The 27703-nt window shown below is 44.9% G+C and overlaps 1 protein-coding gene across 3 annotated transcripts; it reads left to right on the top strand.

Moving 5' to 3' along the window:
• Positions 1-27703, top strand: TMEM33 (transmembrane protein 33). Of its 3 annotated transcripts, XM_069744540.1 has the most exons (9): positions 24-80; positions 6273-6328; positions 15922-16017; positions 19108-19202; positions 20842-21029; positions 23103-23170; positions 24427-24560; positions 25329-25412; positions 26899-27703. In XM_069744540.1, the coding sequence occupies exons 4-9, from the start codon at positions 19114-19116 to the stop codon at positions 27026-27028; spliced, it is 693 nt and encodes a 230-aa protein (XP_069600641.1). In that variant the 5' UTR covers positions 24-80; positions 6273-6328; positions 15922-16017; positions 19108-19113; the 3' UTR covers positions 27029-27703. The 3 variants fall into 3 exon arrangements, with proteins under 3 accessions (XP_069600640.1, XP_069600641.1, XP_069600639.1); XM_069744539.1 differs by lacking the exon at positions 15922-16017 and having other exon boundaries at positions 1-80; XM_069744538.1 differs by lacking the exon at positions 15922-16017 and having other exon boundaries at positions 68-279.

The raw sequence follows: 27703 nt of genomic DNA, 5'->3' as shown, positions 1-27703 counted from the left end.
TGGCGGAGAAGCTGAGTGACGTCATTGGGTTGCAGTCGTTACCGGAGGAAGAGGGTGTCCGGTACTGGGACTTGTGTGCGGTGAGGACTGGTGACGGGGCCGGTGGGGGATGGTGGGCTCGGGGGTGGAGGGTGACATGGCGGCTGCGCGGCTAATATGCGGCCTCAGGTAGAATGAATGGAGCCGGGGCTGACACTGGCGGTGCGGATGCCGTGTGTCAGTAGGTGACAGCCATTGTACCGGCGATGTCACATCCCTGCCCTCCGGGCTTGTGCTCAGGTGGGTTCTCAGATCTCGTGCACACGCTGCTTTTCTTTTTCTTGCGTATTTTCACCATCAGTGCGGTTTTATTTTTCAGATCTGCCGCTTGTCACTTTTTTTTTCAGCATTTTTTACCTTTTAAAATGTATGAAAAGCAGAAGTAAGAGTGCATAAAGCCGGCGTGTATTGTCCTCTGCGCTCTTAGTGGACGAATCGGCTGTAACTACTCCGGGTGTATGTGCCGCTAGGGTCTGTTCACATGTGGCGCTTTAGCTTTGCATTTTCTGTTTTTTTTTTGTGGTTCAGAAAACCCCCCAGCAGTAAGCTCAGATCTCGGTCACACGGCGCCTTTTCTTATTTGTGTTTCTTTAGCTGCGATGTCTTCTTAAAAGCGCAACGTCCATTCTTTCAGCGTTTTTTTATTTTGCTGCTTTTTTTTTTAAAAAAATTTTTTTACTCATTCAGTTGAAAGCATAAATAGCACATCACATGTGTGTAACATATATACTGTTTATCCTACAGAAGAAAACCCTGTAAACGTTCCCGAAGAGTCAGTGTTCACACAGAGCGTTACAGGAAAACGCTGCACTGTCTGATGGCTCTGCCTGTGTAATTGTATGCCGGCCTGTACTCCTTATTGATGCCATTTGTAGGTACATGTGGGGTCTCTTGTTGTCTCCATTTTCAGGAAAACTTCCAAGAGATCTACTGACACCCTTTTGGTAAAGAGGCGCAATCCTCTCAGAAAATCCATTGTGTATGTAGGCAGGGCCGTGGAGTCAGTAAGCCATACCACCGACTCTGACTCTGGCCCTAGTATGTAGCTGGGAAATAAAATGTAACTTTACTGTGTATTGGGATAAGACTCAGGCTACGTTCACACAGCCAGGATCTAGCAGCGCTGTGGTCGCACTGTATGTTCACTCCATCTAAAGTACTGCCGTCTATTGTACACAGGTGAATCCGCGTGTGATCTCTGAACCGTGCAGATTCACCACATCCAGTACATTCCGGTGATGTCATTTCTGTTGCGGAAGCTAGCGTCTGTGCAAGAGAAACTGACATGCTGCAGTCCTGAAAGACTCTCCTCATGTCCGTCTCCACAGGTGATCCACAGGTGCACAGAGTTGCATAGTGGACAATGGATTCCTAGAAATCCCACCCACTGTGCTGTAACATGTGCATAAATATCAAACCCGCAGCAACTCCTGATCGTTGGAACGTACCCTAAGGTCCCTTCACACATCCGCGTTGGAGTGTCTCCAAGCCCAGAGCTGTTGCCAGTCTTTTCCGTAGTCTTTCTTTGTATGTTCTGCTCCAGGGTTAGGCACACTCACACTGATGCAAAATACAGACGCGTGAATAAAGCTTTGTGCCCACAATGAGTTTTTGGTGAGGATTTGACATTTGTGTATTTTCGGTGCATCAAAAACACTGTGTCTTACCATTCCTGTAAAGTGGCTGGGATTTATAGAAATCTCCTACACACAGCTCGTTAATTTCTCTTGCGGATACGCTGAGATTTATGTGCAGGTTTTCCCATAGTCTTGTATTAGGTGCAAAATTAGGTCCACAATTAAAATATGCGTTTTTAGTCTGTTTCCACAGAGGAAATGCATCAAAGATGCCTGTGCTTCACACATGACTATCAATAAAGTTTTGTCAAAGCCAAATACCAGGAAGTATCAAAAGCTAAGCAGCTTTATTTAAAACATAACAACATGGGGACCCTGGTGTAATTACCTCTGGCCATTTCTGTATGTCCTAATAGGCCTTCACGACATGCGCCGTACATGTACAGCACAAGTCAGAGGCGGGTGTACGGAGCGGGCTCATGGGTGTCTCATAGCCAGGACCTGCCTCTAACAGAGGAGCTCTGCCTGTGATTGTTAACCTATTAAATGCCGCTGTCAGCACAGAATGACAGGTGCTCGGTGCTCCATGATGGGGCCAATCATTTAAATACACTTTCCCACAATCTGTTTCCACAAATTTTTAAAGATAGGCTGGAGCTGGTCTTAAGACAACCCTATCTTTCAAAGGTTGCTATGAAGGTTTATAGATGCAAGGAGATTATTCTTCCCTCTTTTTGTAATAATCCCAAAAAGCCAAAAGAGGAAACATTTCACATGCTAGATGTTAGACAGGCTCTGGTTGAGAACATATCAGTGACAAGAGTGGAGGAAGAGTCCGTCCTTGTTTGTTCCCTTCCATGGTTATAGGCGTAGCCTAGCTAGGTGGCTTAGGGAAGCCATTAGATTAGCCTATTCCTCTAGTGACATGTCAGTCCCATAGAATTATTAAAGCTCATTCTACTAGGGCTGTTGCGACCTCTTGGACAAAGAAGGTGGGGGTGTCCATCGATCAGATATGTGAGGCAGCAACTCTACTTCGACCTTCTATAAACATTATAGGCTTGATCTCTTCTGATCCATCCTTTGGGAGAAGGGTTCTTCAAGTGCTGGTCCCTCTCTAAGGTGGATTTAGTTTCTCTTTAAATCTCTCATGTGGTGCTGTAATGGCGGAAAAGACAAGACAAGACTGAGTTACTTACCTGTGACAACATTTTCCAGAGACCATTATAGCACCCTTCTATTCCCAGCCCCCCATCACTGGGTTTGTGTGCACTATTTAACTTTGTGTGTGTAGTTTAGAAGATTATTGGTGACTGCATGTACAGATAACCGTTTACAGGTCCTCTCATGATCATGGTGTTGTTAAAGTAATGCCATCCAGATCTTTATTGTGCCCTGACTGAAAAATTGCTGTTTCAATTCATATGCAAATTCCGGTTCTAGGTATGATCAGATCACTACCCAAGCCTCTGCTTCCCTGGCTCTATTCCCTTATCTGCCCAAGCTTCCCCTGCTTGAATGACAGCTCATTGGCTTGACTAATGGCAGGCAATAGAATTGGGGAGGCAGAGATTTGGGAAGTGCTTTAGGCTATGTGCACACGTTGCGGGTCCGCAGCAGTTTCCTATGAGTTTACAGTACAGTGTAAACCTATGGGAAACCGAAAATGCTGTGCACATGCTGCAGAAAAAAACGGCCGGAAACGCAGCGGTTTACATTCCTCAGCATGTCACTTCTTTGTGTGGAATACGCAGCGGTTTTACACCTGCTCCATAATAGAAAACTGCAGGTGTAAAACCGCAGTGGAATCCACACAAAAAACGCAGTAAATCCGCAGGAAAAACGCAGTGTTTTTGCCCTGCGGATTTATCAAATCCGCTGCGGAAAAATCCGCAGATGACCATTCTACGTGTGCACATAGCCTTAAAGAGCACTTAAGCCTCATTTGCATATGAACTAAAAGCAATTTTCAGTCAGGGAGTAACAGACTCCATCAGTAATGGCGGGGATGGCATTATCTTTCAGAGATCAACATGACCATATACCGTTTTGGGGTTGGATTTCCCTAACAGATTCCCTTTAACAGTTCAAACACCAATTTCTAAAAAACAAAATCCAACATAGAAGATAAATGTAATGAAACCCATGAGGGTAAGAAGCGAAAATTTTGACCATTACGTGCAACAGAGGCTCTGCAGATATCCATGCTGATGGGACTCAGAACCTATAAGTTGCCGCCAGATATCCATGCTGATGGGACTCAGAACCTATAAGTTGCCTTCTTCTGCAGATGTTGGTTCTCAGCAGTAGTAAGTTGCCTTCTTCTGCAGATGTTGGTTCTCAGCAGTAGTAAGTTGCCTTCTTCTGCAGGTGTTGGTTCTCAGCGGTAGTAGGTTGCCTTCTTCTGCAGATGTTGGTTCTCAGCAGCAGTAAGTTGCCTTCTTCTGCAGATGTTGGTTCTCAGCAGCAGTAAGTTTCCTTCTGCAGATGTTGGTTCTCAGCAGTAGTAGGTTGCCTTCTTCTGCAGATGTTGGTTCTCAGCAGTAGTGGGTTGCCTTCTTCTGCAGATGTTGGTTCTCAGCAGTAGTGGGTTGCCTTCTTCTGCAGATGTTGGTTCTCAGCAGTAGTGGGTTGCCTTCTTCTGCAGATGTTGGTTCTCAGCAGTAGTGGGTTGCCTTCTTCTGCAGATGTTGGTTCTCAGCAGTAGTGGGTTGCCTTCTTCTGCAGATGTTGGTTCTCAGCAGTAGTGGGTTGCCTTCTTCTGCAGATGTTGGTTCTCAGCAGTAGTGGGTTGCCTTCTTCTGCAGATTTTGGTTCTCAAAAAAAAAACACCACAGAAAAACAGGCAAAGGTGCTTACCTGTCTTGGCCTCAAATCAAATGCACTCTCATGGTGCAGTGGGCCCAAGTAAAGATGGCGACTACACAGGTGTGACAATACCAAATAATGCCTTCTGCAGATGTTGGTTCTCAGCAGTAGTAGGTTGCCTTCTTCTGCAGATGTTGGTTCTCAGCAGTAGTAGGTTGCCTTCTTCTGCAGATGTTGGTTCTCAGCAGTAGTAGGTTGCCTTCTTCTGCAGATGTTGGTTCTCAGCAGTAGTAGGTTGCCTTCTTCTGCAGATGTTGGTTCTCAGCAGTAGTAGGTTGCCTTCTTCTGCAGATGTTGGTTCTCAGCGGTAGTTCCTTTCTCATCTGTTTCCTATTGTGCTGTTTTTTTTACACTTCTGGTTTTTCCAGTGTGTTGTAATGTACAGAACCCACTTGTCTTTTGTGTGGTCACTCCTTCCTAATATGTGATGAAATCGGTGACATGAAGTGCAGAGGCCAGGAAGATATTACATGTTTCTGAAGCAGATACATATATAATACTCTTTACTTTCCTCATTTATCAACTCAAAGCTTTCATAATAACATGGTCCTATGACACCAACGATGTGTAGTATATTTTTTACTGCTATTATAGGTAAATCCCATATTTGTAAAGGGAAAAAAAAACCTAATATTTGTATAATTGTCGTAGTAATATAACCGGTGAATGATTTGTTTCGAGTGTTTACTTTTTGGGGTCATTGAACGCATTTCCTGAGCTGATAAGATATGAGTATACTAGGGACTTGGTAAGATAAATCCGTGCCATTCAAGATCCTCACATGGAAATGCGAGCCGCGTTGTGGAGGTTCACTGGTTAATGCAAATCTATTCAAAATTATTGAAATTGCAATAATAAAGGGGTTTGCGGCCACTGTGTCAAATTGACCAGAGGAGAGGGACGTAAAGAAATGTTACTTACCGGGCCTCCAGTTGTCTCTTGGGACTGGGAGCGATGACGTCCTGTCCTTGGTCACCTGATCCTGTGGGTAACCCTCCTTAGTATTTTGTGTAGACTTGTCAGAAGTTGTCATCAGTGGGATCCAGACCCAGACCCGGAGATGCCCAAACCAATCTGCATAGGATGAGGAATGTAAATGAATCTAATCTTATAGTCATAGCTGGAAAATTTGGTCTCCGGACCCTACTAATGACCGCTTCTGACAAGTCCGAAATGCTGGAAATTATAGTTACTGTGGCAAAGTGGCACGTAATACCCTACCAGTAAATGTCACATTTACCGTAATGCCCTGTTGCCTATTATATAAAAAGATGATGTGCCAGGGTAAGGAGAGTTTTATAGGCTAATGCAATGCTCCTCTGGTAAATTATTGCATGGCCTTTAAGCCTCTTTACCCTTGCATGCCAGAGATGTCGCTCTGCACAAGGAGAAGCGTTGCCCCTTAGACTCCAATCAGAGGCCTCCCATACAGCCAAATCAGATCTCATGCTTTGCCCTGAGGAGGGGAACACAGTGTCTGTAAATTTAGATTCTGGTTTGTCCTTTCTCATCATAGGTCATGTGGCAAAGGTCGATATTGACATTTAGGATTGGTACTTCCAATAAATGGCAATAGAGTTCAAGTCATGAAGAGGCAATTATATAAAATGTAAGGCCGAACATTTAAGCCATTGAAAACAGGATAGATGGTACATTTTGGCTTTTCACTATCGGATGCTGCCTGATTAGGAGATCTTAATCCAATGTTTATGATGACACCATTCAAACTATGATAATGTTGAGTGTCCCTAACAGCAGTAGTAAAGCTTCCTTCCCTGTTTCTTTCAGAATTGGCAGACATGGCGGACTCCGTCCCTAATAACCCCCCTCAGGCAGGAGCAGTGGTAAGTAGATTTTTCAAGTGTTTTGTGGTGTTCATAGTCCTAATAGAAATAGGTTCTCATGAGATCCGGTTTATATTACATCTGGCACATTGTCATAGCTCCCATCATGAACTGATGTTACAATTTAAAGGGTTTGTCCATCTTAAAAACAATATAAAGTATAGTAACACCTCAGGAATCAATATACGTGTAACACTGACTGCAGATGATTAATTATACATTAGGCAATATAGTAGACTGTCCCCGGTGTTACCAAAGAAAAAGTGGTTATCACTTACCCGTATATACTCGAGTATAAGCCGACCGAGTATAAGCCGACCCCCCTAATTTTGCCACAAAAAACTGGGCAAACTTATTGACTCGAGCATAAGCCTAGGGTGGAAATGCAGCATTTACCAGTGAATTTCAAAAATAAAAATAGATCATTATTTCCCCATAGCTGTGCCATATAGTGCTCTGCACCGTTCATTATTTCCCCATAGCTGTGCCATATAGTGCTCTGCACCGTTCATATTTCCCCATAGCTGTGCCATATACAGGTCCTTCTCAAAAAATTAGCATATAGTGTTAAATTTCATTATTTACCATAATGTAATGATTACAATTAAACTTTCATATATTATAGATTCATTATCCACCAACTGAAATTTGTCAGGTCTTTTATTGTTTCAATACTGATGATTTTGGCATACAACTCCTGATAACCCAAAAAACCTGTCTCAATAAATTAGCATATTTCACCCATCCAATCAAATAAAAGTGTTTTTTAATAACAAACAAAAAAACCATCAAATAATAATGTTCAGTTATGCACTCAATACTTGGTCGGGAATCCTTTGGCAGAAATGACTGCTTCAATGCGGCGTGGCATGGAGGCAATCAGCCTGTGACACTGCTGAGATGTTATGGAGGCCCAGGATGCTTCAATAGCGGCCTTAAGCTCATCCAGAGTGTTGGGTCTTGCGTCTCTCAACTTTCTCTTCACAATATCCCACAGATTCTCTATGGGGTTCAGGTCAGGAGAGTTGGCAGGCCAATTGAGCACAGTAATACCATGGTCAGTAAACCATTTACCAGTGGTTTTGGCACTGTGAGCAGGTGCCAGGTCGTGCTGAAAAATGAAATCTTCATCTCCATAAAGCATTTCAGCCGATGGAAGCATGAAGTGCTCCAAAATCTCCTGATAGCTAGCTGCATTGACCCTGCCCTTGATGAAACACAGTGGACCAACACCAGCAGCTGACATGGCACCCCACACCATCACTGACTGTGGGTACTTGACACTGGACTTCAGGCATTTTGGCATTTCCTTCTCCCCAGTCTTCCTCCAGACTCTGGCACCTTGATTTCCGAATGACATGCAAAATTTGCTTTCATCAGAAAAAAGTACTTGGGACCACTTAGCAACAGTCCAGTGCTGCTTCTCTGTAGCCCAGGTCAGGCGCCTCTGCCGCTGTTTATGGTTCAAAAGTGGCTTTACCTGGGGAATGCGGCACCTGTAGCCCATTTCCTGCACATGCCTGTGCACGGTGGCTCTGGATGTTTCCACACCAGACTCAGTCCACTGCTTCCTCAGGTTCCCCAAGGTCTGGAATCGGTCCTTCTCCACAATCTTCCTCAGGGTCCGGTCTCCTCTTCTCGTTGTACAGCGTTTTCTGCCACATTGTTTCCTTCCAACAGACTTACCATTGAGGTGCCTTGATACAGCACTCTGGGAACAGCCTATTTGTTGAGAAATTTCTTTCTGGGTCTTACCCTCTTGCTTGAGGGTGTCAATGATGGCCTTCTTGACATCTGTCAGGTCGCTAGTCTTACCCATGATGGGGGTTTTGAGTAATGAACCAGGCAGGGAGTTTATAAAAGCCTCAGGTATCTTTTGCATGTGTTTAGAGTTAATTAGTTGATTCAGAAGATTAGGGTAATAGGTCGTTTAGAGAACCTTTTCTTGATATGCTAATTTATTGAGACAGGTTTTTTGGGTTATCAGGAGTTGTATGCCAAAATCATCAGTATTAAAACAATAAAAGACCTGACAAATTTCAGTTGGTGGATAATGAATCTATAATATATGAAAGTTTAATTGTAATCATTACATTATGGTAAATAATGAAATTTAACACTATATGCTAATTTTTTGAGAAGGACCTGTAGTGCTCTGCACCGTTCATTATTGCCCCATAGCTGTGCCATATAGTGCTCTGCACCGTTCATTATTGCCCCATAGCTGTACCATATAGTACTCTGCACCGTTCATTATTGCCCCATAGCTGTGCCATATAGTGCTCTGCACCGTTCATAGTTGCCCCATAGCTGTACCATATAGTACTCTGCACCGTTCATTATTGCCCCATAGCTGTGCCATATAGTGCTCTGCACCGTTCATATTTCCCCATAGCTGTGCCATATAGTGCTCTGCACCGTTCATATTTCCCCATAGCTGTGCCATATAGTGCTCTGCACCGTTCATTATTGCCCCATTGATGTACCATAGAAAGCTCTGCCATTGCCGCTGCTGCTGCAGTAAAAAAAAAAAAAAAAGCCATACTCGCCTCTCTTGCTTGCAGCTCCCGGCGTCCAGTCCCGGCGTCTCTCCGCACTGACTGATCAGGCAGAGGGCGGCGCGCACACTATATGCGTCATCGCGCCCTCTGACCTGCACAGTCAGAGCGGATAGACGCCGGAAAGATGGAGCGGCGCCCGACGGCTGCAACGGGGACAGGTAAATATGCGATACTTACCTGCTCCCGGCGTCCCGCTCCTTCTCCCGCACAGCTGGTCTTCGGTGCCGCAGCTTCTTCCTCTATCAGCGGTCACAGTTACCGCTGATTAGAGAAATGACTATGTGGCTCCACCCCTATGGGAGGTGGAGCCGCATATTCATTTATTCAGTCGCCATGACAGCACAACGAGAGAGGGGATCCGCCCTTCAGGGACAGGAAACCTCAGACATAAAAGGGCGGCACCTCACTCCCCCGCCAGTTGGTTTCCTGTCCCTGACAGCGGAACCTCTTCAGACAGGCCCAGAGAAGAGGGTCGAAGATAGAAGCTATCCCACTCCTGACAGGCCGATGCAGGTAGCGGGGGTCCCCTACCTCGGCCTGATCAGGGGGATGGAAGCACCACACGGCAGGGGGACTGTCTGTGTAGGTGACAGCAGGAGGAAGCAGCCCTAAGCGGAGGGCTTGACTTCTGTGGTGCCGCTAGTCACCTGGTACATGGGGCCCATGTGCGCATCTGCCGGAGCCTCTGGGGTCGGTCCGCCGCTGGTGCTGGGGTCTGCGGTGGCTAGGTGAGCGCTGCCGTCCTTGTCGGCGCGTCTGCTCTCAGCGCCGCGGCCGCGTCCAGAAGGGGCGTGTCCTGATGACGCGGGTGCGGCGCGGGGCGATGACGCGGCCGCGCATGCGCGGTAGCGTCTTATTCTGGCTAATGGCGGCGCCCGGCGTCGCAGGGGGGGATTTCGGCCTCAGGGTGTCTGGCGCTCTACGGGCGCTAGCGGGGGCAGTACCAATGAGCGGTGCACCGAGGGATGTCCCTGCTGACCCCCCATCCGGGGGTGGTACCCAGGGGGATACATTTAAACGCTGCACTGAGGCTCAACATTGTTCCTGTCCACCATTTTGGAATGGAGTCTCTGGAAGGAACACCGCAGCTGGGCGGTGAGCAGCAGCAGTCACCTGAACAACCTTTGAGCAGCTCCCAGCGGCGTTCTAGTGGCAGTAGTCGCGCTGGTAGAGCCAAAGAAACTCAGAAGTCAACTAAGTCCTCTGGCCGTAAGGAATCTCCGGCTAAGAAGGACCCCCCGATCACGGTACCATTCACTGCAGGGATGGGTAAGTGAGCTTCGTGAAAGTACATTTCTGATAGCTGTCCCTCCTTGTATTCCCTCTCTCCTTATTAGGGGAGGAAATCTGTGTCCAAATCCAAACATAGAGAGTGTGCCATCTGTACGGAACCTCTTCCGGATGGACATAAAAAGAAATTGTGCAGCATCTGCATTCAACAATTAATTAAGGACGAGACCCCTGACCTTACGTCTACTCTTAGGGATCTGGTTAGACAGGAGGTCAGAGATTCCATAAGGTCTCAGAAGACAGTCTCAAAAAAGAGGAGGGAAATATTATCCCCAGCCTCGGATGTGGATTCAGACACGGGTGGTGTGAGTTCAGATTCCCATCCGTCATCATCATCAGAGAACGCGGAAACTAGTCGAACCTGTCTATCACTGGACAGGGTTAACCGCTTAGTCAAAGCTGTCAACAGTACTATGGGCATTGAGGAGACCCAGGCGGAAAGTTCCATCCAGGATATAATGTTTAAAGGCATAGATCGCAAATCCAGAAGAGTATTTCCCGTAGTCGATAAAGTTAAGTCTCTGATTACGAGAGAATGGAAAAAACCTGAAAGGAAGGGGTCTCTCCCACCAGCGTTCAAAAGAAGATATCCCTTTGAGGAGGAAGCTTCTTCATCCTGGGACAAGGTTCCGAAATTAGATGCGGCAGTGGCTAAAGCGTGTAAAAAGACGTCTCTCCCGTTTGAGGATCTGGGGAGCCTAAAAGACCCGCTTGATAGGAAGGCTGAGGTATTCCTTAAAGGAGCTTGGGAAACATCAGCGGGTTCCCTGAGACCAGCGATTGCGGCCACCTGCACTGCCCGGTCGTTGATGGTATGGCTGGGTAATCTAGAAGACCAGCTCAAGGATAAGGTTCCTAGGGCCGAGATCCTATCATCCATGTCTATGATTCAGGATGCAGCAGCCTTCCTCTCGGATGCGTCAGCCGATTCCGTTAGGCTAGCGGCAAGGTCATCAGCACTGTCCAATGCGGCCCGTAGGGCTCTTTGGATAAAATGCTGGCCAGGAGACTTGCAGGCCAGATCAAAACTATGTGGCATCCCCTGTGAGGGGGTTCATTTGTTTGGCCCGGTACTGGATGAGCTTCTAGAAAAAGCAGGCGACAGTAAAAAGCGTTTCCCTCTCCTAACAAGACCCTTCTATAGACGGGACTATAACAGAGGAGGGCCATATCGCCGAAGATCGGACAGGGATTCAAATAGAGAATCGACCAGATACAACTCTTACAGGAGAAGAGGTAGAGGTTACATGTTTAACTCTTCTACAGACTCTAAAAAGCATCAATGACTGGCGGCCCAGGTGGGCGGTAGGCTTTTGGCCTTCTACCCAGCCTGGGTAAAAATCACCAATAGTCCATGGATACTCAGTATCATTAAAGAGGGGCTAAAGTTCCAATTTCACCATACCCCCCTGGACAAATTCAAATTAACTCCTATCCGTTCTTCTCCCGCAGAACAGTTGGCGTTGGAGTCAGAGGTTCGAGATCTCCAAAAAAAGGGGGTTCTCGTTAAAGTACCTACGGAGGAACAAGGTACGGGGTTTTACTCCCCTTTATTCCTGGTAAAGAAGCCAGATGGATCTTATCGTACCATCATCAATCTGAAGGGTCTGAATGTATTCCTGCTGGTCCCATCCTTTAAAATGGAATCTGTGAAATCGGCAATAAAGCTTCTTTTTCACAATTGCTTCATGGTTGTCTTGGATCTGAAAGACGCCTATTATCATGTCCCGATACATGCAACTCATCAGCGCTTTCTCAGGGTAGCAATTTCTCTTGCCGGCACAGTGGAGCACTTTCAATACCGGGCACTCCCCTTTGGTGTTGCAGTCGCACCTCGGGTGTTCACTAAGATTATGGTGGAGGTTATGGCACACCTTCATGAGCAAAATATACTAGTAATTCCCTATCTAGATGATTTATTGATCGTTGGGCGCTCAGAGATACACTGTAAGGAACAGTTGGGGAAAGTGATGGCGGCGTTACACAACTTAGGATGGATTATCAATCTCAAAAAGTCGCGTCTTCAGCCCTCGACATCACAGCAGTTCTTGGGTCTTACTGTGGATTCAGCTCAGCAGGAATGTCGCCTGCCAGACTCAAAAGTTGATACTATTCACCGGCTGGCCTCCAGAGCAATTAGTAATCCCGTAGTTTCCCTAAGAAGTGCTATGTCACTCTTAGGTTCACTTACCTCTTGTTTTCCGGCGGTGATGTGGGCTCAGTTTCACTCCAGGGCTCTGCAATGGGATGTTCTGCATAATTTTCGGCGTCTGGGCGCTAACCTTGACAAAAAATTTTCCCTATCTGTAGAGGCCACGGGTTCACTAAGGTGGTGGACACACATCCCTAATCTGCGTAGAGGGGTACCTTGGACATATCAGATATCACGGGTAATAACAACGGATGCTAGCCCCACGGGGTGGGGAGCACACTGGGAAGGCAATTGCGTTCAGGGTCTGTGGTCCCATTCTGAGCGAGACACGTCCTCCAATCTGAAGGAATTGATGGCGGTGGAACGCGCCTTAGATAGGTTTCTTATACCTCTGCAGGGTAGACATGTTAGGCTACTCTCTGACAACCAGGTGACCGTTGCTTATGTGAACCACCAAGGAGGTACACGATCTAGGTCATTAATGAACGTTACGAATCATATCTTTCAGATGGCCGAGAATCACCTGCTCTCCCTTACGGCCCTTCATATAAAGGGAAATCTAAATACCATGGCCGATTACTTAAGCCGCAACGAGCTCAAACAAGGGGACTGGTCTCTAAAACCGGCTGTCTTCAACCAGATCGTGCGGTTGTGGGGATATCCAGAGATAGATCTGTTTGCCAGTCGAGAAAACAAGAAACTCCATCAATTCTGTTCCCTAGACCCAAGGGACAATCCATACGCAGTCGACGCTCTTCTGATCCCCTGGAATTTCAATCTCGCCTACGCTTTCCCTCCTCTGAATCTCATTCCTCTAGTTCTGAGAAAAATTCGGGAAGACGGAGCCCGAGTGGTTTTAATAGCCCCATTCTGGCCCAGAAGGTCTTGGTTCCCATGGTTGAGAAGCATGTCCATTTCCCAACCATGGATCCTCCCAGAAATACCGGACCTCCTTTCCCAGGGTCCAGTCTTCCATCCACGAGTAACCAACTTGCACCTGACAGCGTGGAACTTGAGAGGTCACTTCTGAAAGGAAAAGGATTCTCCCAGAATCTTGTAGATACTCTACTTAAAAGTAGGAAAGCCTCCACGACTAACATTTATGTTAGGGTATGGAGGAAGTTCCTATCAAGTTCAGGAGCACAGATCGATCAAAAACCTGATATTGCTCAAATCCTAGAGTTTTTACAGAAGGGCCTAGAGTTAGGCTTAGCCACCAGCACCCTTAGAGTTCAGGTTTCAGCTCTAGGGGCACTATATAATTCCAACATAGCCAATAATCACTGGATAACAAGGTTTTTCAAAGCGGTCACCAGATCCAGGCCGGTTATTAAACAGAGAATAGTTCCATGGGACCTAAATCTTGTGCTCTCGGCTCTAACACAAGCTCCGTTCGAGCCCATTGACTCTGTCCCGATCAAGATCCTGTCGGTCAAAACAGCCCTCTTAGTTGCCCTTACATCGGCAAGAAGGGTTAGTGATCTTCAGGCATTATCCAGGCAGCGCCCATATATGCAATTCTTGGAAGATAGAGTGGTGATGAGACCTGACCCTCTTTATCTTCCAAAGGTTGCCTCAAAATTTCATAGATCCCAGGAGGTGATCCTACCTTCATTTTGTCCTAATCCCTCTAACAATAAAGAGCAGAGATTTCATTGTTTGGACGTACGTAGGTGCCTTCTCAAATACATTTCAGTAACAGACACCTGGAAAAAAGACCACGCTTTATTTTTATCCTACCAGGGGGTTAGGAAGGGACTTAAAGTATCAAAAAATACCCTAGCCAGATGGATTAGGGAGGCGATATCTCTTGCTTATACCGCAGGTGGCGTGGAAATCCCAGAAGGTATAAAGGCTCACTCTACTCGTGCGGTGGCCACATCCTGGGCTGAGAGAGCAGAAGTATCGATTGAGGACATCTGTAAGGCGGCCACATGGTCTTCTCCATCCACCTTTCTTAGACACTATAGATTAGATCTAGGTGGCTCCTCCGACCTCACGTTTGGGAGAAGGGTGCTGGAAACTATTATCCCTCCCTAGTCACCTTTTCACTTCTCTGAAAGTCTCTCGTTGTGCTGTCATGGCGACTGAATAAATACGTACGCTACTCACCTGGTAGCAGTGTTTTTTCAGGAGCCATGACAGCACCCTTATATTCCCTACCCTCTTTGTTTATGGGTTTAACACTTCCTTTAGAGAAATTCCTAAGTTTATTCACTGGGTGAATTGTACCATATATTAATATTGTTTATGTGCTACTAACCTAGAAGGTCCTTTCATACTCTGTAAACCAACTGGCGGGGGAGTGAGGTGCCGCCCTTTTATGTCTGAGGTTTCCTGTCCCTGAAGGGCGGATCCCCTCTCTCGTTGTGCTGTCATGGCTCCTGAAAAAACACTGCTACCAGGTGAGTAGCGTACGTATTTCTCTAATCAGCGGTCCCACGTGACCGCTGAACAGTGGAAGAACTGCAGCACCGAAGACCGTGGGAGAGGCGGGGAGCGCCAGGATCGCTGGAAGCAGGTAAGTATGCCTCAGCCCCCTCACCCCCTCTCCCGCAGACCCTGCCACCCACCTTGACTCGAGTATAAGCCGAGAGGGGCACTTTCAGCCCAAAAATTTGGGCTGAAAATCTCGGCTTATACTCGAGTATATACGGTAGTTAGGGAGAAAAAGTAGAAAAAATATTTGTACCATAAAAATCAACACAGCAAAGTTAGAATACACACACACACACACACACACACACACACACACACACACACACACACACACACACACGGCCCAGTTCTAACGCATTGGGTATTCTAGAATATGTATGTAGTTTATTTATGAAGCTTTCAGAATAATGCAATGAATACACAGGATTCGGCCGGCCGGACTGCGTCTGTTGCTGATTGTTCGTGGCCGGGTGCGGCTAATCAGTGAAGCCTGGGCTAGCTCCAGGTTTTTGAGGGCCCCTGGGCGAAAGGGTCGCACAGCCCACGTGGTGTATAACACAGGCCCACGTAGTATATAGCAGTGTGGGCCCCATATCCCTGTTAAAAAACAAAACAACAAAATAAAAAATAGATATATACTCACCTTCTGGCGGCCCCTGGATCCAGCCCAGGCCTTTACCGATGCTCCTCGCGACGCTCCGTTCCCAGTAATGCCTTGTGGCAATAACCCGTGATCATGTAGCGGTCTTGCGAGACCGCTATGTAATCTCGAGTCATTGCCGCAATGCATTCTTGGAACCGGAGCGTCGCGAGGAGCGGGAAAGGCTGCTGCGGACGCCGGAAGGCGAGAATATAATTTTTATTTTTTTTTTATTATTTTGAACATTATATGTTTTTACTATTGATGCTGCATAGGCAGCATCATTAGTAAAAAGTGAAGCGGTGTTTAATTCCCGCCCCAATATCACTGGTCGCGGCCGGTTTATTCCATAGTTTTGGTGGTTGGTGTTTTTCATCTTAAATACAGGCCACTTTGCAATTTACGTCTTGCAAGACTCTGTCCAGCACCTCTGTCAGCAGATTATAAACCTGATGAATAAAACGATCGGGTGTTTGGATCCACACTTTCTGATCCTTTTCTCCCCAAACAGTTGAGTTGGAAGGCTTCTAAATACATCAGATAGTCGTCTGATTAGCAAATTTGGCCAACGTAAAGGAAATCTGACATCAGGATTTACCCCTAGAAGGTATTAAGAGCACTTTATATACCTCGTAATACCCATTTAATGATGCCTGTGTTACACCCAAACACTAAATGTATATGTTTAATTGTCTCTGTTTTGCCAGTAGGCAGCAGACTAGTCCAGTGACTGTTGTCATTCAATCTGGGAGCATGCCCACAGCAGCGCGACTGAAATCCCAGTGTATGCAGTGAGAGGATGGAGGAAGAGAATGAGATCGTCTCTCACTGCGATTGTTGGGATTTCACCCGCGCTGCTGTGGGCATGCTCCCTGATCGGATGACAGCAGTTTGTGACTTTTCTGTAGCCTTCAGGCAGAGATGATTGAACATCGTTTTTAAACACGCTCATTACGAGTATATTCGCTCATCACTAGTCAGGATCTCTTTAAATCTAATGTGTGATCATTTAGGTGTGAAAAGCATCCAGTGACTGATCCAGATTTCCATGTGTCTGGTTTATATTTGTCTGGAGGGTGGGGTACATAGTGAGTACAGTGGCCGGATCAGCTTTTCGACCTTTGGTTTCCATCACCTCAGTAAATGAAATCTCATTAAATATTAACTCTTTCCACTCTAGGATTCTCCCCGACATATTCTAGCAATGGTTTATAATTAACGTTCTCATTATTAGTAGCTGCTGCCTCTGCTGTACATGGCTTGTTGCTCTTCTTTATCTCTGACCTGCCGTCGTACTACATAGACTTGTGTGTTCGCTGTTTCCAAGCCGTCTCACTCAAGCGGTATAGAGAATATCTTCAATACTCGTTAAAAAGCAGAGCAGTGACAGCTACAGAGTTCCCATGTTGATGCCATATTATTAATATGGCATGTTGGCAAATTGTCAGATTAAATGAACTAAAAGTTATTGTCACAAATAACAGCTGGGAAAATCATGCAGAACCCACCGCTGTCACCAATATGGCTTATCCTTTCCAGCTGGAGATGGCTGACTTCCGCATCTCAAGTGTATGGTTGGCCTCGTAGATATCAGCAATCTGTGCAGCCTCCTTTTGGCTCCTGGTCCATCACGGACTGTCGCGCCTACACATTGGAAAGATTAAGAAATTAGTCCTTCATAAGGTCCTTCAACTCCTCAAAGGTGATAACAGTCTCTGGACCCACTACTTGAAGTTGGTTCTGAGCCCCTCCACCACATTACTGTAGCTGTTGTGAAGTCCATGTTGGAGGGTCCAGACCTTTTTTTTTCTTTTTTTTCTGTACACTTCATGAGGCAACTGATCTTTCCTTATCAGGGCCTGTTGGATGGCCTCATAGTTTCTATCTCATTCTTGAGGGAATAATAATATTCCTGGGGTTAGGTATTAATTCTACTGGTCATCGGGCAACTGGACCTGCCTGCAGACCTTCTCAAACCCCCTCAAAAATGTGTCCACATCTGTGTCCTTGTCCATAGGAGGAAAATACTCGGGAAGAGGTTTAAAGGTGTTGACATTACTGTACTTCCTGTTCAGTGGGGTAAATTGCTCCTCCTTGAGTCTGCAGCCTCTAACTCGGCTTGACAGTCAGAAAACTCGGCCTGTTTTGTGCTGTAGACTCTCGCTCAGCCCATTTTATACAGGCCGATTGGATACTTGTTACATGTAATGTATAGCTTCAGAGGTGCGGTTTACAAATCAAGAGGAACATGGGTATTACACTTTATATATTTTTAATCCAGAAAGATAGGCAGTGTTGATAAAAAAAAAATATACAAAGATGTTCCAAAATGGAAACAAAACAATACAGTATGTACAGTTACCATGCATAGCATAAAAAGGATAACGAAAAAGAAGTACTAAACCTGATGTTGCAGGAGTGTCTCTTATCTTTATGGAGCGAAGCACTCCAGTTAAGAAAATGGAACACAGTCCCAGTGACCCATGTCTTCCAGAGATGAACAATGACAGAAACCCAAACTCCTGATTTTTAATCAGATCAAGGTTACGCCCATATACATCCCCTTGGTGAGCCATATGGGGCTGGTTGTGGCATGTGCTAGGTCTTTTAAAAGACGCCTTTCTATTACTAAGCCGTGGGCTTGATGTTACCACACAATACAAAGGTGACATCCACTCCACAGATATGAACCCCACTTGCTCCAGCCACAGGGCAAGTGGGAGGAACCAGGCAAAGCGCCAGAATTGGCGCATCTAATAGACATGCCTTTTCTGGGTTTCTATGGGCTGCTATTTTTAGGCTGAGGGGGGCAATATAAATTAATCCTTACCAGCCTGAGAATACCAGCCCCCAGCTGTGTGCTTTACCAAGTCTGGTTGTTAAACGGCTTGGGGTCCCCCTCCTACATTTTTAAAAAATTATTTAAATAATTAAAAAATACTGCGTGAGGACTCCTCTATTCTTGATAGCCAGCCTTGCTAAAGCTGACAGCTGAGGGTTGCAACCCGCAGCTGTCAGTTTTGACTGGCTGTTTTACAAAAATACAGGTGAACCCCACATAGTCTTTTTTACTGTATTTATTGTCCAGGCGGCGGCTGGTGAATACTCCATCTGCCGCCTATGCTCTTGCTGTTATTATACAACTCTCAACATTGTCCCTTGCTTGCGCTCATCACAGCGTGAACATGGAAGAATGATGAGTGCGGTCATCAGCACCCAGGGCCGGGGAACAGCTCAAACAATACCGCTGATTTCCAGGCTCCGGTACGTGACACACTGATGAAAAGTGTTTGTTCCAGAGCATTGAATTACAAAAGTGCATGTTTTTAAAATATCCATCCATGAAGAAGAGAATAATCCTTGCAAGGTTCAAGCCGCCTGCAGCTACCACTATATGGTGCGGTCATGCATATTGTGTGATTTTTTTTTTTTTATTGTTTTTTTTTTTTAACAACGTTTTTATTTTTATAAAGTTCAGCATATAAGTGGTGCACAGTGATCTCTTGTGCTTTTCCTATCGGTGGCTATGGGCAGCCATTTTTTATTTATGCAGGGAATTTGGAGCAGTGTAGTAGAAAAGTAATGCATGTTAAGTAATGTTACCATAATTGAGCATAATTAAATAGCAAAATGGTGATAAATCATCTTTTATGTATATTATGAATACTAAAAAAATATTTTCTTTTTTTTTTCTTAGCAATTCATGATGGCGAATAAACTTGACACAGCTATGTGGCTGTCGCGGTGGTTCACAGTATACTGTTCGGCATTATTTATTCTTCCTATTTTAGGGTAAGGTATTTCACAAACTACCATACATTAGACTTATGAGGATTCTTAGTCTTTAGAAGCAATGTATTGTTTTCTTTGACAAGACCGAGTATTTTGTGATTACATATACAGCCGTCCCCAGTTATACTCCTGGTATCAGAATCCATCTGTTTAGGAGCAAGAGAGAAACTACCATAGAATAAGGTCTCTCAAGGAAAATCCAATTACTCAACATTGTCCAGGAAGCCTCGCAGCAGCTTACAACGTAATGTTTGCAGCAGCCTGTATTCTGCTTAAGGCAAGCAAATTAGCTTTCCTCTAGAAGCATGGAAGCCGTCTATGATGCCACCTACTGAAGGTGGCTACACTATAGTCAATGTCCCACACATGCAACATAACTAAGGGCCCTCGTACACATTAAAGTTGGTCGAAGCTGTCGGTATAAGGTCATCTCTGCTTTACCCTGACACATAGTCAGAGTAGAGAAGGATCTTGTTGAATTTCAGAATCTGAACCTTTTGTTCTCTGTGAGATAAACCATCCCCAGAAGAGTTTGGCAGTGGCGCTCTAATAGTCAAAACACAAGAACTCTTGCCTGAGACAAGCCTTCCTGTGTATGGAGAGTCGGGCGAGATGGTTGTCGACCAAACCATCTAATGTGTATGGGTGGGCTAAAAGAAACCCTTTTTCCCCGTCAGCCTATGTGTATGTAGTGTCAACAAGGCTAAAAAAAAGGGAAATGTGTAAAGGTACCCCCTTAAATCGTAACTATCACCAGTCTGAGCAGATCCAAGATTGATGATTTTTCTAAATATTATTTAGTAGCAAAGGCGCTCAGAATGGCTCCTAATATCCTCCAAAAAGGGCCGAAGTTCTAGCAAAATTTGAGGCCGAACTTTCAGGTTGTGGGCAGTGCGTGCATCTTACAACCCTCCGTGGCCGCTCTTACAGTGAACGAGAGAGATTTCACAAGATCTTGCTCTCCGTGCTAACTGAGCGGAGCTGCGTACTTCACTAAACGGTGACTGAAATGTCGCCGCTTAGTACACAGCAGCGCTCAGTTACCGTAAAGGGCAAGATCTCACTCTCTCACAGCGTGGAAGGCTGCGGCGGGTCGTAGGATTTTGTTACGCTCTCCTTACAGAGATCCCCCCAACCCAAAAGTACGTGCCCTGCTTCTATTAAAAAGTCGGGCATGTTCAGGGAACATAAGGGTTCCACGTGTTGTTGAGATATTTTTAAAAAATCACCAGGCTGAGGTTGTTTTTTCTTTTATTAAATTAAAAAGGCAGCCCGAGATTGGTGATAGTTGCTCTGTAAGTTTAAAGTTGTCCCTTTTTTTAATTTTTTTTTTTTGCAAAATCGCCCAGCTGTGTGGCCACTCTGACACTCTTTTAGTTTGTGCTGGGTGGCTATATGCGCCACACAGAATCGCATGCGGAGATGCAAACTGGTCTTGTATAGTTCTGAATGCACGGTTGAATAGGAGTGGTGTACACAATGCTGAGCAAAGATTGTAAGTGTGTGTGTGTGTGTGTGTGTATGTATGTATGTATATATATATATGTATATATATATGTATATATATATATATATATATATATATATAATTATATTGTGTTGCCGTTCTCGCCTATAATTCTGTTTCTCTCATCTACAGCTTACATGAAGCTGCCAGTTTTTATCAACGTGCCTTGCTGGCCAATGCCCTCACCAGTGCCCTGCGGCTACACCAGAGGTTACCACACTTCCAGCTGAGCCGGGCATTCCTCAGCCAGGCTCTGTTAGAGGACAGCTGCCACTACCTTTTGTATTCACTCATCTTCGTCAATTCCTACCCTGTCACCAGTATCCTTTTCCAGTTACTTTTTATAATGGTTTTGTGTAAAGGGGTGAAAAAAAGACCCACTAATATCTAAACAAGAGGTTTTTAAATATAGGTCTTGAAATGTTTATTCCAAAATTTGATCTACGGGCCTGGTTTTGTATGTTAGATTGCTGCGGCCACCATAATATCTATTACAGGGGTCCGCCATTCCCGCCTCTCCATACAAATTGTTGGTGTTACTGAAATGGATGATTGCTCCATTTCTCCATGTAAAGCCTTTCTCATCACGTGTCATGTAGGTTACGAGAAATTTGGGATCTCTGGAACCCTCTGACAGATCAGGGGGATCCTAACAAAGGGTCTCTAAAAGATCAATATCCACCAGCGTCCACGGAATCTCCTTTGTGGGCAGAAAATAGACACCACATTCCTCAATAATGAAGGACTCTTGGTTTTATTTGTTTCTTCTTGATGGGAAGTTCTTGGAATTGGTATTGGGAGTCTTTCTTTACCCACCAGCTTAATGTTGATGCGTCCTCGGATGGATGGTCTAATTTCTTTTTTTGCTGTTCTCACAACAGATTCACATGTAGCTTATAGTTATTGTGTGCGGACAACATTCAGACTAAGGCCCCTCCACACGTCAGTGTTTCCAGTATGTGTGGTGATGGTTTTCACACGTACTGGAGACTTTTACACACGCACACCCATTACCTATGGGCTGCGCACATGTCCGTGCGTTCATACGAACCCTATGTTTGTTACCCACACGTTGACATGTCTATTTTTTCTAGCAGCAGGGATGTTGATCCGTCTCGCACACGGATGACATAAGATGTGACATCCGTGTGACACATACCGGAATAGAAATGACAGGTGTTCAGGTGTTAGATGTGCAAAAGTCTTTTTGAAAATGAGAATTGGGATCCTAATTAGTATAAAATCATATAAACCCAGAAGTAATTTTATTGAATATGATTTTAAAATGCCACCAACCTGTGGCTACACCAAGATTTTGAACAAAAAAAAACACAAAACACACCATAAAAAAATAAGGTGGCGAGGAGGACATTCCCTATATGATACCTAGGCTTGAAGCTGCCTGACAGCGGGGGCTGGTGCCCTAGGGGGAACGTTGTGGCGCCCCCGCTCAACGACGGCTGGCCCTGGGGTCCCTAGAACAACCCTAGTAATCCCAAAGGGTCCCTCTATCCACACAATGATGCACTAAATGTACCCCTGTAGGCTATACATATAGCAACCTGATCCTAGGGAAACCTCAAACCCCACACCTGTGTATTAAAAACAATGAGAGAACATGCAGTAGGCTCTTTTACGGACAGGAAATACTATTTTCACACTTAGGGCTTGTTTTCACTTGCGAGAAACACGTCCGTGTCTCGCATGTGGAAACGAAGCTCTGGTGCCGGCACTGTGGAGCGGAGCGTGCGGCCGCATAGGAACACATGGAGCCGCACGCTCCACTCTGGAGTGCCGGCACCAGAGCTTCGTTTCCACATGCGAGACACGGACGTGTTTCTCGCATGTGTGATCCCGGCCTTAATCCGTGCCTATTATCGCAAAACCTCACTTTAGCAGATGATACTGCAATTGCCTCTATCAGCACTGTGGGGTACAAATACCAGCAGGTGTTAGATGTGCAAAGATAGAAATATATCCATTAGAAATCTAATTGGTGTCTTGTTTGTGTAGTTTACTTATATTAAGTTAATAAATAAATGGAAAAAAAAATTACATGGGGTTCCCCCTATTTTTTGATAACCAGCAAAGGTAAAGGAGACAGCTGCAGACTGATATTATTAGGCTGGGAAGGTTCCTTATTATCAGGCGCTTTCTTGCCTAAAAATACCAGCACACAGCCATCCCAGAATTGGCGAATCACATTAGATGTGCCAATTCTGGTGCTTTGCCCGGCTCTTCCCAATGTTATGGTGCGGTGGCAATCGGAGTAATGGTATTGGGGTGATTTGTCAGAAATCACATCTGGCGTCAAGCCCTAGGTTTAGTAATGGACAGGTGTCTATCAGACATACAGTATATATATGATATATATTCCTTAATAATTTTTTCAGTGAGCATATTCCCAGTTTTGCTGTTTTCATTGCTTCATGCATCAACATATACTAAGAAGGTCCTGGATGTAAGTAACCATCTTCTGTTGTTGTAGTGTCAGCCATCCCCTACTACGACTGTCACCGCTGTTAGGTCATTGTGTGGTGTAGGGCATTCAGAAAAGGCTCTAGTTTTTAACATTATTTTTTTTTTTTTTTTTTAGAGCTGTGGGCAGAGTAAGTAGAGGAGAGACTAAATAAATTTTGCGGTGGCATTTGGGCAGGGTGTATGGGTACATGTCAGCTATACATTGAAAGTGTTCCCCCCAAGTATGGTACTCTGGCCGTACAATAGCATGTGTATATTGTGTTTTATGGGGGGGGGTTTATGTATGAAAAGCTCAGTTTGCCTTTAAAATACAGGTGTAAAAGTGTCTGCACATAGTGCACAACGCCTATGGCTTCATACATGGTGGTGAGAGCATAACCCTATTTCAATGCCCTTTAAGTTACTAAACAGTTTTTTTCTTATTTTACTCCTGCTGCTTCTCGAAGCATGGTTTTTATTTTTTTTATTCCGCCATATGATTCCATAGATATAGCCATTTTTATTTAGCTCTAATATTTGTGTTGTTTACTGGGGGGCCTAAATATACTCCCCTAGGGAATTCTCTGAGCCACACCCCCTTGAAAAAAGACCAAAAAAATTGGCACAAATTAAACAGACCCATATTTCTGGAACAATATGGCAGAGGAAAAGCAAAATAGGAAAACTCAGCGTAGTGGCAGAAATAGAATAAGATGAAATGCTGACCACTTTAAAAGGCACTAACAGGCGTGTAGTTGCTAACAGGCATCTACCTGACTGTTGTACCCGGCGCCAGTCATTGACCGCTCCTGCCAGAGATTCAGCAGCTGCTCCCTATCAATAGAGTAGCGGTCTCTTTTTTTTTTTCCCATTGACAGGGCGGGACTACTGGTGTCATGCTGATTGACAGCCGGCTTCCCCCAATTAGGAAGCCGAGAGTCTGCTGTCAATCGGCATGACACCAGTAGTCCCGCCTTGTAAACGGGAAAAGAAACCGCTGTTCTGTTAACATGACAGGTAGGTAGCTTGTGCTTAGACACATTTTTTTTTTTAATTTTTTTATTTTTTCCCGGACATTCTGCCCAAGCTCAGACATTCTTGTGGCCTGCCACGTCCTTATTACACTTCTGCTATGAATGTGCGGAGTTGATCAAAACAGATCCTTGTAAGATTTTCAGAATGTAAATGTCATGCTAAGTGCTAACACTTGAGTATAGTTGTCTTGATTTTTCTTACGGTTTTTTTTTTTCAATTCAGGCCAAGGGAGCAAACAGTATGCCATTTATCAGATCACTTCTGGAGAAACTGAATTCAAATCAGCAAAATATTCTCAAGTTCATCGCTTGCAATGAGATCTTTTTAATGCCAGCTACTGTCTTCATGCTGCTCAGGTATGAACCTGCAATAGGAATATGGACATTAATTAAGAAATCTCAAAGTATGACTGGTGTTAGATTCCAACACGACTACACTTCATCACAGCAAGGATGACTGTGAATAGTCCCCTTTTTGTGATGCTAGCCATTAGGAAAAGCCAAAATTCAGGTGGGACATCAGGGGCATATCCCATTCTTCTGCAAACTTTTGAATTGGGTAACCCCCTTTCCTACAACCTCAGTGAAAAAAAAAAAAAAATGTAGTGATGAGCGAGCGTGCTCGGATGAGGTATTATATGAGCATGCTCGAGGGCTAATAGTGTCTTCGGCGTGCTCTAATAGTATGTTCGTGTCCCCGCTGCTGCATATCTCTTGGCTGTTTGACAAGTGAATCACATGCAGGGATTGCCTGTTTGTTAGACAATCCCTGCATGTTTTGTGGCTGTCGAACGGCCGTGAGATATGCAGCCGCGGGGACTCGAACATACTATTAGAGCACGCCGAAGACACTATTAGCCCTCGAGCATGCTCATATAACACCTCATCCGAGCACGCTCATCACTAATTCTCAGCTGTACGGTAAATAACGTAAGCAGCTGACTCCTGTTCATAGGTTGTTTACTAATTACATCAAAGAAAACCTACAAACAACGTAGCATACGAGTTCTGCATTGTGCACATGTTGTGATTGGAGTCTTGTGAGCTGCGCCTGCCTCATTAGATGAGATGCTAATTAGTGATCCGGTTCTTACCCCATGTCTGTATTTTCTGCTTCTTCTACAGTGGTCAGGGGAGCTTGTTGCAGCCTTTTATTTACTACAGATTCCTAACCCTGCGATATTCCTCCAGAAGAAATCCTTACTGCCGGTAAGACAGGTTGTCTGGGATTAACAAAAAAGGGCCATGGGCGCGGAAAATGTCATAAAGTAATTAAAGAAGCATTATTATTCCTCTTGCTTCAGCGCCACCATTCCAGTACTGCCCATACACTGTGCTGCAGCGATGAGTTTAGTCTGCGCACTTGACTACTGCAGCCAATCACGGCCATCCACCTCAGCTCCACCCACTAAGGCCAACGATTGGCTGCAGCATTCGCGGGTCGATGTACATGATTGGCTGCAGCAATCGCGGGTCGATTTACATGATTGGCTGCAGCAATCGCGGGTCGATGTACATGATTGGCTGCAGCAATCGCGGGTCGATTTACATGATTGGCTGCAGCAATCGCGGTTCGGTTTACAGTAATGTCATTGCTGCAACACAATAAAGAAACAATGGCTGGGAGCAACAGGGCCAAAGTGGGATTTATAGGGGTCTTCCTGTCTCCTCGAGAGGCACGGCTGTCAGCGGAGAGGGTCAGATCTCTATTAAGCTGAAATTAGCGCCCATTCTTGAGAAAGACGCAGGTCCCATATTGGACCCCATTACTATCGCGGTGCAGCATTCTTTTGAGAATTGGTTGGATTTGACCTCGTGGACCCCAAGAACATTTCGTTGTTAATATTTTAGAAGCCGAGTCTGGCTAGCTCTGCCTTTGAAAGATGCCATCATGTGAAGCTCTATGTCTCTCGCAGTTACAATAGATCACACGTTGGGGGACATTTAGGGTTTTCTTGTCAGCAGTTAGTGGATTACTAAGATTCTAAAATTGCAAATTAGTCTCAGAATTTTTTTTTTTTAACTATTTATGCTACCACCTGCATTATATAACCTGGCATAGGCTGATGAGAGGGTTTTTGTTACATTTAACATACTTTATCATTTGGCACATGCTTAAGTATGTGCCACAGACCCTTGGGCATACCGCAGCTTATCATTAAAGGGAATTTGTCAGCAAGGTATTTAATCTGACAACAGCATGCATGATGTGGGGGCAGATACCATGATTCTAGTGTCATTTACTGGACTGTTATTTCAATAAAGTCAGTGTTTTATCAGCAGTAGATAATCACTAGAGGACTAGTTGTCTTGTACCATGTAGTCCTCATGCTCTGTGTAACCCTCCCCCCCCACTGATTGGCAGCTTTCTGCCTATGCACAGTGTAAATAGAAAGCTGTCAATCAGTGGTCTGGGCAGGGCTACACAGAGCTCAGCATTCTCAGAGAACTTGTTGATCTGCAGCAGAGAAAACAGTGATTTTATTTAACGACCGCAAGCAGCTCAGTAAGTGAAACATCCCTGGAATCAGGGTCTCTGCCCCTACGTTATGCTGTGCTCAGATAACATGAAGGGAATCTGTCACCTAGTTTTTTCTTACAAGAGAGTCTGGATCAGAGTCGCTGGGGACACCTGCAATCCAGATTTTCTTGGCAATCTGCTAATACAAAGTATGTTTAATCCCCCGTTTTCCAGGACTCTGTTCACAGAGCTGAGGATTATCTTGGAGCACCTTATAATGAAACCAGCATGTCCAGACTTTGTGAGAAGATTGTGTCTCAGCAGCATCGCCTTTATAAGCCGGCTAGCACCAACCGTTGCATAAGTTATTCTTAATTAAATTATACAATATGTATGTAAATGAGCATTCGCAGCTGGTATTTCTGCTCTCCGACCGAATTCCAGATGGTTTACAATTATGATGGCGTCCACACAGATCCATGCCGAATCCTCGTCTGCCTTTTTATACATCACTTGTTACAACTTCTTAGCGTGATCCCTGTGACTTCTTCCCCTTAGGTGAATGTAAGCCTGACTGCTACTCCCTTTGACACGACCCTAGTTTGTACATTCTTGTATCAGTACCGTCAGGAATCTCCTTTCCAGTGATCGCCTTGGAAAGTTGCAGCATGGGGTTTTTAATACGTAAGCTGCAAAAAATGCACAAAGTTTGTCTGAGAACAAAATTTCTTTGTAACAGAAAATACTGTCATCCCTAAATGTTTTAGATTCAGCTTTCCAGGAACAGAATACAAGTTAAAGAAATATTATTTTCTGGTTCTCAGATGTTTCTTTCAGATTATGTTATCTCCTTTGTATAAAGATTACTGTTGAAGTGTACATAGGATAAACTAATTTACACCGTCATTTTAGAAAATATTTTGATATATGTAGGTTCTGGAAATGTCCAACTCTGTGTTTTTATTTCTTTCGTTTTTTTTTCCCCAAATGTACATTGAAAAGATGCAATAAAATTCATACCTGCACCAATGCAAGCAAA

Source organism: Ranitomeya imitator, chromosome 1, assembly GCF_032444005.1.
Source record: "Ranitomeya imitator isolate aRanImi1 chromosome 1, aRanImi1.pri, whole genome shotgun sequence".
NCBI lineage: Eukaryota > Metazoa > Chordata > Amphibia > Anura > Dendrobatidae > Ranitomeya > Ranitomeya imitator.
Note: the sequence above shows the minus strand (reverse complement) of the source record. Positions and strands in the feature narration are given on the sequence as shown.